General features: G+C 39.9%; 1 protein-coding gene across 1 annotated transcript in view; it reads left to right on the top strand.

Moving 5' to 3' along the window:
• TLK2 (tousled like kinase 2) overlaps positions 1 to 12,060 on the top strand; it is a 131,118-nt gene that overhangs the window by 71,882 nt on the left and 47,176 nt on the right. Inside the window, 2 exon segments of the mRNA XM_066363104.1 lie at positions 7,886 to 7,981; positions 9,164 to 9,256. Coding sequence (XP_066219201.1) covers positions 7,886 to 7,981; positions 9,164 to 9,256 — 189 coding nt within the window.

Genomic DNA, 12,060 nt, shown 5'->3' with positions numbered 1-12,060 from the left:
CCAGCATGCCCACAAGGCAGCGATGCTCTGCCCATCTGAGGCATTGCTTTGTTGCAACTGGAGCCATTCTAGCTCCTGAGGTGGAGGCCATGAACCATCCTCAGTGCCTGGGCCAACTTTGCTCCAATGGAGCATTGGATATGGGAGGGGAAGAGAGAGATAGAGAGAAAGGAGAGGGGGAAGAGTGGAGAAGCAGATGAGCGCTTCTCCTGTGTGTCCTGACCAGGAATCGAGACTTTATTTTTATTTATTATTATTTTTTATTATTTTTAGAGAGAGAGTGAGAGAGAAAGAGATGGAGAGTGAGGGTAAGAAAGAAGCATGAACTCGTAGTTGCTTTCACATTAGTTGTCCATTAATTACTTCCAAGAGACGGAGGAGAAAGAGAATGAGAAGCATCAACTCTTAGTTGCTTTCACTTTAGTACATTGAACTTCTTGTATGTGCCTTGACTGCAACCATGCCAGTGTCCCCTTGCTCAAGCCAGCAACCTTGGGCTTTTCATGCCAGTGACCATTGGGGTTCAAACTGACAAGCATTGGAATTGTGTGGTTAATCTTCAACTAAAGCTAGCTACCCCATGCTGATGAGCCCGTGCTCAAAGCCAGCGACCTTGAGGTTTGAACCTGCCACCTCAGCATTCCAGGTTGACACTTGATCCATTGCTCAGGCTTGGTAGGACTTTCTGTATACAATATCATGTCATCTGCAAATAGAGATAGTTTTACTTTCCAGTCTGGATACCTTTTATTTTATTTTCTTGCCTAATTGCCCTGGCTAGAACCTCTAATGCAGGGGTCTCAAACTCGCGGCCCATGGGCCGCATGTGGCCCGCTGAACAATTTTGTGCGGCCCGCAGACTAATCCACGAAGTTCAAAATATTTTGGATAAAATTAAGTAAGCCTAGGGGCCTACTTGTATTTTTCATTTCTCTAGCATCCTAGCTAGATATTAGCTTAGTTAACAGCAGTTGTGATGCGAACTACAGTTTCTGGTCGTTTTGTGACACTGAGTAAACTGCATGTACGATTGTGCTTGTTGTACTGATTTTTTTTTGTTTTCAACTGCAGTGAGAAAAGTGTTGCGTAACAGTTGCCTTTTGTAGACCTAGTGCGGCCCACCGAACGGCTGTGATCTTGCTCTGCGGCCCACATGCTGAGTTGAGTTTGAGACCCCTGCTCTAGTGCAATGTTGAATAAAAGTGGCTCAAGTGCATCCTTGTTATGTACCTCATCTTAGGGGGAAGGCTTATGTTATTTCCATAAGTATTATGTTAGCTGTATGCTTTTTAGAGGAGACCTTTTTGGAGTTTAGGAAGTTGCCCTCTATTCTAAGTTTGTTAAGAGTTTTTATCATGAAAGGGTGCTGGATACTTTTTCTATATCTGTTGAAATGATCATGTGGTATCTTTATGTTCTTGAAGTCTAGCCATTATTTATATTTTTTCTCTGTTAATACTGATTGTTGTATGGTAGATCTTTTCACTATTAAAACTTATCTTTTTATTTTATTTTACTATTTTTTTATTATTTCTTTTCTTCTGGAAAGTTGATTAGTTTTGTAGTCTCTGGCTTTTCATGTTACTTAACTTTTCTTTCATGTTCTGTTTGACTTACATTTTATCTTCTGGGAGATTTTCTTGACACTGTCTTTCAGATGACTAATTCTGTATTCAACTATGTTCATTTTGTTATTTAGCTCATTTATTGTTTTTAAATTTTTTGTAATCTTTGTTTTTTTTTACATTCTTTGCTGCTTTTGCATTTTTATAGATGTAATATCTTGTTGACCTTCTAAACATATTTTATTTTTAAAGTTGTTTTTATTGAATTATCTGTTTCCTCTTAGATTAGGTTTTGCTTTTTTATGTGGGATTCCCTTTTGTTCTGTTGGTTTTCTTGAAAATGTGTATTTAGTGTGGAAGTCCCGGGTTCAATTTCTGGTCAGGGCACACAGGAGAAGTGGCCACCTGCTTCTCCTCTCACTTCTCTTCCCCTCCTGCAGCCATGGCTCGATTGATTCGAGTGTATAGGTCCCATGTGCTGAGGATGGTCTGTGGAGCCTCCACCTCAGGAGCTAAAAATAGTTTGGTTGGGACCATCAGCCCCAGATAGGGGTCGCCAGATGGATCCCAGTCGGGGCACATACTGTCTGTCTATCTCCCTTCCTCTCACTTAAGTTAAAAAAAATGTGTATATAGCTTTAGTTGAATGAAGGATTAGGGTGATTGATACAGATTGCTAGTATTGATTTTTCTCTCTAGAGCATAATACTGTTTACCAGGTAGCTTTCTCCCCAACAAAGGCCAGAGGGCTAACTGTGATTTCTCTATAGTAAGTGTCAGGTAAATTCTTGGCAGGAAGACCCTGCTCCTCTACAAGCATCAGAATAAGGAAGGCATTGTTTTTCATAGGTAAACTATTTCACTTTTTGCAGTGCATTCCATTTCTTCCTCCATTATATCAGTTGCGGAAGGCCAGGCTACTGTACTTTCTTTGTTTTTCTGTAAGCCATGATATTCACTTAGGAGCCTTCACCTAGACCGTTTAGTTTTTATTTTTAAATATTTACATGTTGGTTTTTAATTTTATTCCTACTTAAGAGACTTGTCCTTATCCTGGGGTAAGAAGCCATAGTATCTACACCCCTCAATATGCGAGGTGGGGATTAAGAGGGATTCTTTTGGACCATATAGGTTTTATTTTTATTTTTTATTATTTATTTATTTATTTATTTATTTACAGAGACAGAGAGAGTCAGAGAGAGGGATAGATAGGGACAGACAAGAACAGAGAGAGATGAGAAGCATCAATCATCAGTTTTTTGTTGCAACACTTTAGCTGTTCATTGATTGCTTTCCCATATATGCCCTGACTGTGGGCCTTCAGCAGACCGAGTAACCCCCTGCTCTAGCCAGCGACCTCGGGTCCAAGCTGGTGAGCCCTGTTCAAACCAAATGAGCCCGCACTCAAGCTGGCGACCTCGGGGTCTTGAACCTGCATCCTCCGCATCCCAGTCCGACGCTCTAGCCACTGCGCCACTGCCTGGTCATGGTCAGGCTGGACCATATAGGTTTTAAAGGTCTGATGGGTCACTTTTGGTTTTTGTAAATGTAAAAAGCGTGGAGCTTTGCAGGAGCTACTTTGAAAAGACCCAGTCTTTTTTACTGCTATTTTAAGCTGTGAATTTTTCATTTAACTTTCTCTGTCAATCTAATCTCAGCACATTTCGACTGTTTCTTAGAGATTTAAAGTTTAGAAAATTTTTCTCATCTTGAGTCTCTGTTGTGTGTATTAGTGCTATTATGTTTCACTTAAAAATATCTCCTCATAGCAGTAGAACTTCAGGAGATCCAGCCTGACATCACAAATAAGAAGCCAGTATTTTTATAAGAGGAACAAAGAAGGCAGAAGTCTAGGAAGGCCAGACCAGGTGGTGGCGCAGTGGATAGGGTGTAGGACTGGGATAGAGAGGACCCAGGTTCGAAACCCCAAGGTTGCCAGTTTGAGCACGGGCTCATCCGCTTGAGTGCAGGCTCACCAGCTTGAGCTCAGGGTCACAGGCTTGAGCTTGGATCATAGACATGACCCTGTGGTTGCTGGCTTGAGTCCAAAAGTTGCTGGCTTGAAGGCCAAGGTCACTGGCTTGAGCAAGGGGTCACTGGCTCTGCTGTAGCGCCCCAGTCAAGGCACATATGAGAAAGCAGTCAATGAACAACAGAGGTGCCACAACGAAATATTAATGCTTCTCCTCTCTCCCTTACTGTGTCTGTCCCTACTTGTCCATTTCTCTGTCTCTGTCTCTTTCACACACACACATAAAAGAAGTCTAGGAAGAATATTTTGCAGGGTAGATAGAGTTCGGGCTCAATTTATAAGTGTAGTGTCCCACTTTGCAAGGCCAACAACTTCTGTTCTCCTTTCCCTAGGACATGATACAGTAATCATGGATATGTTGGGAGACTATAAGCTCTCTTTGTTTTCCAGTTTTGCATATCTAGTGTTTAACACAGGACCAGGCACAGAGAGTTTTTCCTTTTGAAAGTACTATTTTTATTTTCATGAGACTTTGCTACCTCCTAACCTGTATCCCACTTGCTCAGTTAACTTGATTCATTTTACTTATTGTTAGGCTGTTTATTTATACATATATTTTTACAGAAAGCTTTAAATTGGAAATATTCCCCTGAATCACATTTTAGTACCCTTAATTTTCTGGAAGAAAACTTAGAAATGAGCACCTGTAGCCTGATTAGGCAGTGGCATACTGGATAGCATGTCAGCTTGGGATGCTGAGGACCCAGGTTTGAAACCCCAAGGGTTGACAGCTTGAGCCCAAAGGTCGCTGGCTTGAGTCCAAGGTCACTGTCTTAAGCGAAGGGTCACTCGCTCTGCTGGAGCCTCCCTGTTAAGGCGCATATGAGAAAGCAATCAATGAACAACTAAGGTGCCACAACGAAGAATTGATGCTTCTCATTTCTCTTCTTCTGTCCCTTTCTCTCTCTCACAGAAAGAAAGAAAGAGAGAGAGAGAAAGAAAAAGAGAGAGAGAGAGAGAGAAAGAAAGAAACGAAAGAAAGAAGCACATGTAAAAAAAGCATTTTGGCAAAGCCCATATACTAAAATCTAGACATTTATAGAACTTCTTAGTCCTGTGATTCTTATTGGGCTCTTATTATAACTACACTTCAAACACTCGTATTTGTTGAGAAACAGATTTAAAAGGAAGATTGTAAGAGCAATATAATGATAACTGAAAAAGATAAAGCTTATAGTGCAGTATAATATTTGAGATTCATAATGATGGCCCTTAATCAGTAAGGAAAGGTTAGATTTGTCACATTGCAGAAAAGATAGAGAACATTTTCAGTTATTTGGACTCTCCTAGACCTGGCTCTTATTGCAGCTCTGCCACTTACAGGCTGTGCATGTTGTTTAATCTCCCTGAGACTGTTTCTTCATTCTTGACTTCTTGGATTCCCACAACAGTCTTCTCTTCCCGTAAGGTCCTTGTACACATTGTCTACGGGGACTGACCCTATTATCTCCTCTCTGACTGCTGATTTCTTTCAAATCTTAACTCTGATAATCACTTTTTCAAGGAATTTATCCCTGACACTCTATAATAGGTTATATATCTTATTACACCCTCTTAGAGCATTTATCGTAATTATAATTTTGCATTTATGATGTGATTATTTATTTAACAATTTCTTTCAACAAGTATTTATTGAGTGTTTAATAAATCTTTTGAGTTGTAAGTTTTATTAAGAGAGAGTAATGACTGGGTCTGTGGGTTTGTTTTTTTTTGGTCATCATGTCCATAGCAACTAACACAATGCTTAAACAGGGGGTGTACTCTGTGAGATTATTCTATGGAGACATAGGGGAGACTTGAGTAGTAGTGGAATGACTATATAAAAATGGAGATAATAATGCAGCTTACCTTACAGGGCTGTTGTGAGCCTTCAGTGTCATTATGTGTATGAAGTGCTCTTAGGTTGCTTGTGGCCTGGATATAACAGTACCTGTAATTTAATGAGAGGCAGTTGATCCACTGTGATCAGTGAGAGCAGTTATTATGATGCATATAGCCCTTAGTTGTTCCCCCAGTCCCTAGCTCTGTGATCCCACATAGTTGCATAATATCTCTGATTTGGATTTTATTTATCTATAAGTGGAAATAATAACAATAATCATCCTATAGGTTTTTGTAAGGGTTATATGTGATCATGATAGTGAAGCACTTAGCTGACAGTAATTTCTCAATAGACGGTGTTTATAGCATTGTTAATATGTTAATGTATGAGAAAAATATAGAAATATATAAAATATCAGGAAAAAAATTATATATGTGGAAAACATTACATTCCCTGATGAGATAGTAGTACTGTATCCCATTAACCCATGATCCTCAGCATATCCAATATTTCTAAATTATGTCTATGATGGGTTGTACTGTGTTATTAGGTGCCATCTTGTTTTTGTTTTATTTATTTATTTAATTTTAGCAAGAGAGAAGAAACGGGGTGGGACATATAGGGTTAGACAGACAGAAAGGGAGAGATGAGAAGCATCAATTCTTTGTTGCGGCACCTTAGTTGCTCATCGATTGCTTTCTCATATGTGCCTTGACTGGGGGTCTCTAGCCAAACCAGTGACCCCTTGCTCAAGCCAGCAACCTTGGGCTTCAAGGCAGCAATTTTTGGGCTCCAGCTGACCTCAGGGTTTCAAACCTGTCTTCTCTACATCCTAGGCCATGTTTCCTTTGCATCCCAGGCCAACACTCTCTCCACCATGCCACTGCCTGGTCAGGCGGTGCCATCTTGTTTTTAAAAGGATTTTTGAGGAGTATAATGATTGTATATTCCTGAGTATTTGAATTATATTAGATCCTAAGCCTTCTAAATTAAAAATACCTTAGAATGCCCTATAAATTTTGTGTGGAAATCACAGTCAGCAAGTAGTAGTATTAGAAGTTAACCTGGCTTTTTGGACCAGTATGTGTTAATGGGTAATGGCTGTGGACTTAGGAGACTACAATAGGACCCCTTATTGCCTGACCTGTGGTGGCGCAGTGGATAAAGCGTCGACCTGGAATGCTGAGGTTGCCCGTTCGAAACCTGCACTTGTCTGGTCAAGGCACATTTGGGAGTTGATGCTTCCTGCTCCTCCCCCCTTTCTCTCTTTCTCCTCTCTAAAATGAATAAATAAAAAAATTAAAATAGATACCTGAAATCACACATAGTATCAATGCTATGTTTTTTCCTATACATAACATACCTTTTTACTTAAAGGAGGCACTTTTTGGCTTCTCTTTGTCTTATGTGAGTTGCAAGAATCACTGTTTGTGCTCTTTGAATCCAGTATTAAGTAAGATAAGGGGTAACTTGAACACAAGCATTGCAATTCTGCTATAAATAAGAGGGCTACTGTCCAACCAGGCAGTGGCACAGTAGATTGAGCATTGGCCTCGGACGCAGAGGACCCAGGTTCAAAATCCCAAGGTCCCTGGCTTGAGCACAGGGTTGCCGGCTTGAGCGTGGGATCATAGGCATGTCTCCATGGTCACTGGCCTGAACAAGGGGTCACTCGCTCTGCTCCCCTCAGTCAAAGCACATACGAGAAAGCAATCAATGAACAGCTAAGGTGCCGCAACAAAGAATTGATGGTTGTCATCTCTCTCCCTTCCTCTTTGTTCCTATCCGTCTCTCATGCTGTCTCTCTTTCTGTCTCTCTTGCTTAAAAAAAAGAAAAAAAAGGATGGCTACTAAGTGACTAATGGTATACGTATAGCACACATATATGGATACCCTGGACAAAGGGATGAGTTACATCCTGAGCAGGATAGCACAAGATTGCATGACATCACTCAGAACAGTGCTCGGTTTCAAACTCAACTAATTGTTTATTTCTACAATTTTCTGTTCAATTTTTTTTGGACTATGGTTGACCACAGGTAACTGATATGGGATAAAGGGGTCTACTGTATTCTTAGTGTGTTCACAGTTCTTTCTACCTGGAGTCACTAGCATTCCCTGTGCATTGGATGCTTTACCAGTCTTTTCTGACAAAAGCGTATTGAAATACAATTGAAAAGGGCCTATTATAACAGGAATAACTTAATTTTCTCAAATTTACATATTTTTAAAATTTCTTTTATTAGCATTTGATACTTCAAACTCTTTATAGGAACATGGTCCAAGCCACCATATCTAGCCCTTGCTTCTCATTTGAATTGTTTTACTTTCTTCTTGTCTGCATGGTCCTAATTTCTGACTTTCATCAGTGTTAATTTTATATAGAGTTAGTTATTTACATTCATACAAATTTATGGGGAAAGATGCAAAACTTTTTTTGTGATTGGTGATATACCTTTATTACAGGCTCAGCAAAACAGCCCCTCTTCTACAGGATCTGGTAACACAGAGCATTCCTGCAGCTCCCAGAAACAGATCTCCATCCAGCACAGACAGACGCAGGTAGGTCGATGATCAGTAAACAGAGGAGGAAAAGATCTGTTTAGGAATAAATGCTAATCACATGTAAAACTTGTTAGTCCTCTCTTTGTCTTCCCCTTAATTCTCTGACCTTTCCTCATTATTTGTATTATTATATTCAGAACTTGCAGTATGAGTAATTAAAAAGTCTTTTGGAAGGTGCTTTAACTTTTTGAAGTGTTCTTTTCCTTTCTGGTATGTTGCAATGGAAGTGCTTATACTATAGCAAGCTGTTGAGGAGAGAGCACTTTGTGTGGGGACCTCTAAGCCTGAGTTCAAATTCTGTCTTTTCACCTACATCTCTCTTTTTGGGCCTCAGTTTTCTTGAGTATGAATCATCTGTAAAATATGACTGATTCTAATGATCTCAAACAATGTATACAAAATTCTTATTAGGACAGTCAATGAATGTTAATTCACTGCTTTATAGAAGGAGTTAATTTATTCCTTGTACCTGCTCATTTGGCAAGACCTAGCTGAACTTCTTTAACATATGGCACACACCTACATAATTTTTTTTCTTTAACCAGTCTTCAGACATTCTTTTATTTAGGGAATTCTGTGAACATTCAAAAGATATTATCTAAAAAGGATAGTGGATAGATCCTCTATTTTGTGATATTGAGGTAGCCAAATAGTATATAAAGTTTTCTTGGCACTGTGCTGCCTTTGAGAGTGAACACTTGACAATATAAGAGAATTTCTTAAGTCTCAAGAGCTGTACAACCTGGGAGAGCAGATTTTAATTTTATTTGAATTACGAGCCTTTGAGCCGTTGATTAGACTTGATAATTAAGCATTTGGATAATTCAGTCTCTCCCCATCTAATTTTTCTTTATTTCCACCAGATGGCGTGTTTGTTTTAGAGATCTGGGTCATGTCTCCTCTCAAAGATTCATTTCTAAAGTAGTGTATTTCTGTTGTATTGTTCAATGCACAGAGGTTTGAGACTTCATATCTTTGATTCAGGTGTTAAGGTGTTTTTGAAATGCATGGGTAGTAGAATATAGAGCTTAAAGAATGAGATGAGGAAAGAAGATTTAATTTCTTGAGCCATGGGAGCTTAAGCAAATGCTTTTTATTTATTTTCAGAAAAGTAATGAGAAAAACGTGATGGCATGTAATATTTTGAGACTAATCCTAAATTTTGTTTTGTCTCTGTAGTCTGACCTCACAATAGAAAAAATATCTGCACTAGAAAACAGTAAGAATTCTGATTTAGAGAAGAAGGAGGGAAGAATAGATGATTTGTTAAGAGTAAGTATTAAAATGTGGTAAGAGATTTTATACAAGCATTGATTGGTGTTATGTGTATTTGAAACATGCTTTTAAGATTCTCTCTTTTTCTTTAATCTTTGGCATTTTAATTATGATGTGTCTTGGTGTAGGCCTCTTTGAATTCATCTTGTTTGGGACTCTGCACTTTTTGGACTTGTGTGTCTGTTTTCTTCACCAAGCTGAGGAAGTTTTCTGTCATTTTTTCTAAATAGGTTTTTAATTTCTTGCTCTCTCTCTTCTCCTTCCAGAACCCCATGATGCAAATGTTGGTACACTTGTTGTCCCAGAGGCCCCTTAAATTATTCTCATTTTTTTATTTCTTTTTGCTTTTCTGATTGTTTTCTGCTACCTTATTTTCCAAATTGCTGCTTTGATCCTGTGCTTTATCTGTTACTGTTAATGCCCTGTAATGTATTCTTCATTTCTGACTGGTTCTTTTGGTTCTGTCTTCGCTTTTATGTTTCCTATCTTTTTGTTGAAGTTCTCACTGAGTTGATCTAGTCTTCCCCTAAATTTGTTGAGCATCATTATAACCAGTGTTTTGAACTTTGCATCTGGTACATTGCTTAACTCCATTTTGTTTTGTTCTTTTTCTGAAATTTTGTTCTTTCATTTGGGACATGTTTCTTTGTCTCTTTTTGGCTGCCTCCCTGTGCTTGTTTCTATGTATTAGGTAGAGTTACTGTGTCTCCTGGTCTTGGTAAAGTGGCCTTATGTAATAGGTGTCTTGGGGTCCAGTGGCACAGCCACTTCAGTTACCTGCACTGGGTTCTCCAGGTGTGTGTACACCCTTTTGTTTTAGTTGAATCTTAATTGCTCTTTGGCATGTCAAAAGAGCAATGGGGGAGGGTTTCCTGCCCCACAGAGTAAACCTTGCTTCATCAGGATTCTGGTATCCCCTGAATTCACCTCTTGAGTATGTTGCTTATGGAGGTGGTTGAGTGATGCTCCCATGTGGTCTGAAGCTGTCCATTGGGTATGTAGGCTCTGGGGCCTCCTGGGAGGTGCAAGCCAAAGTCAGCTGCTGCCTGTGCTCTGCCTGGGGTCACCTGGCATGAGCTACAACTTGATCTGCATATGGTTGCTACTTTTGCTGGGCTTACAAGTGCTCAGAAGAGGCCAAGCTGTGAACTGAGGCTAGCTGCTTCTAGTGCCGGGCTTGGGACTACCTAGCAGGATGTGCAGAACATGCTGTGGCCAGATGCTGCTTGTTTTGGGTTGGTGGATCTTTGAGAAAAATTAGGAAAGTCTGCAGCATGAGCCAAGAGAAGCCATTTGTTTGAAAATGGAACAGGAAGTGGCTTGGGTGGACCCACAAGTTGGGTGGGGTGGGGTCTCAGGGAATCACCAGGGCTGGGCTGAGTTTAGCCAGGTTGATGACAACTCAGATGTGGTGTCTGCCTGCCATCTCTGTGGGAGGTGAGTTTATAAAAAAAAATGGCTTCTTCCTTAAGCCAGACTGTTCATTTCCTCCCCATATGTCTCTGGTGCCTTTTGAGCTGCTGCCCCAGTGCTGGATCTCAGAGCAAGTGAGTCTAAGTAAGTCCATGTGGGGGATCTTTAAGGAATACCTAGGACTCCAGCAGCTCTCCATCTCATTTATTTACAATCTCCTCTGGTTTTCACAACCATAAGTTATGGGGACTTCTGTTCCTGGCAGTTGATCCCTGGACTAGGGGACCTGGCTCCTCAACAGGGACCTCCAGAGCTGAGATATCCCTCCTGATTTTTGTCTGCCGCATGTAGGTATGGGATTAGCCTGTTTCGAATCTTCCCCTTCTACCAGTCTCAGTGTGGCTTCCTCTTTAAATCTTTAGTTGTAGAACTTCTATTCAGATGGATTTCAGGCAGTTTTAGATGATAGATGTTATGTAGTTCAGTTGTAATTTTGATGTGGTTGTGGGAGAATGCAAATGTAGTCATCTTGACCGGAAGTCTCTAATTCACTTTCTTATCCAATCCTATAAATTCTTTTTGGGTTTTGGCTCCTGTTTCTAAAACACTATATCTTTTTGTATTTTATGGAATATGATAAGCAATATTCTAAAATGTTCTTTTGATTTCTGTAGGGAAATCATTTTCATCATCCTCAAGCTTATGTTCCATTTTTTTAGTCAAATATTACAGGGGAGCAGTTTTTCTGTTTGTTTCTTTTTCCCCATCTTTGAATGAGGAGAGCCATGTTTAGACTCAGTACATATCTTCTATCTTTCATTGTTAGCATATATATTTGCCTGGGGGCTACTCTTATTCCTGTTTGTGTTCACTTGGGTACTGGTTGAATTGCCATGATTTGTAATTAGATATGTTTTGGATTTAGAAAGCTCCTGGCCCGATTCCAACACTGGCAGATTTTTGTTCAGAGTTCTGCCAGACTGAAAAAAGATCATGGACTCCTCTTGCTCTTTTATTGCCTACTCTCTTAAGATTGAGAAGAGGGCACTCTCCCTCTTGGAAGCATGCCTGTGCCTTTCCCTTCTCCCCTTCTTCCCACCTGGCATGTTACCTTTGCCTTTCTCTCTACTAAGCTCCAAGGACCCTTCTTTTGCTTCTGTAGCTTGTTTCCTGAGCCTACACAGCCCATCTGGCTCACTTCCACCTCTGTAATTTTCTAAATAAATTTTCTCATAATTTGAAGAAAAGAAAAGATTGAGAAGATGGAATATATGAAAAACTTGAATCCTAATTTAGTACTGTGCCTGTTTTGGGTTTAAAAAAAAAAAAGTCTGGCCTGACCTGTGGTGGCACAGTGGATAAAGCGTAGACCTGGAGTATTGGGGTCA

This window comes from Saccopteryx leptura, chromosome 2 (assembly GCF_036850995.1).
Source record: "Saccopteryx leptura isolate mSacLep1 chromosome 2, mSacLep1_pri_phased_curated, whole genome shotgun sequence".
In the NCBI taxonomy this organism is placed as follows: domain Eukaryota; kingdom Metazoa; phylum Chordata; class Mammalia; order Chiroptera; family Emballonuridae; genus Saccopteryx; species Saccopteryx leptura.
Note: the sequence above shows the minus strand (reverse complement) of the source record. Positions and strands in the feature narration are given on the sequence as shown.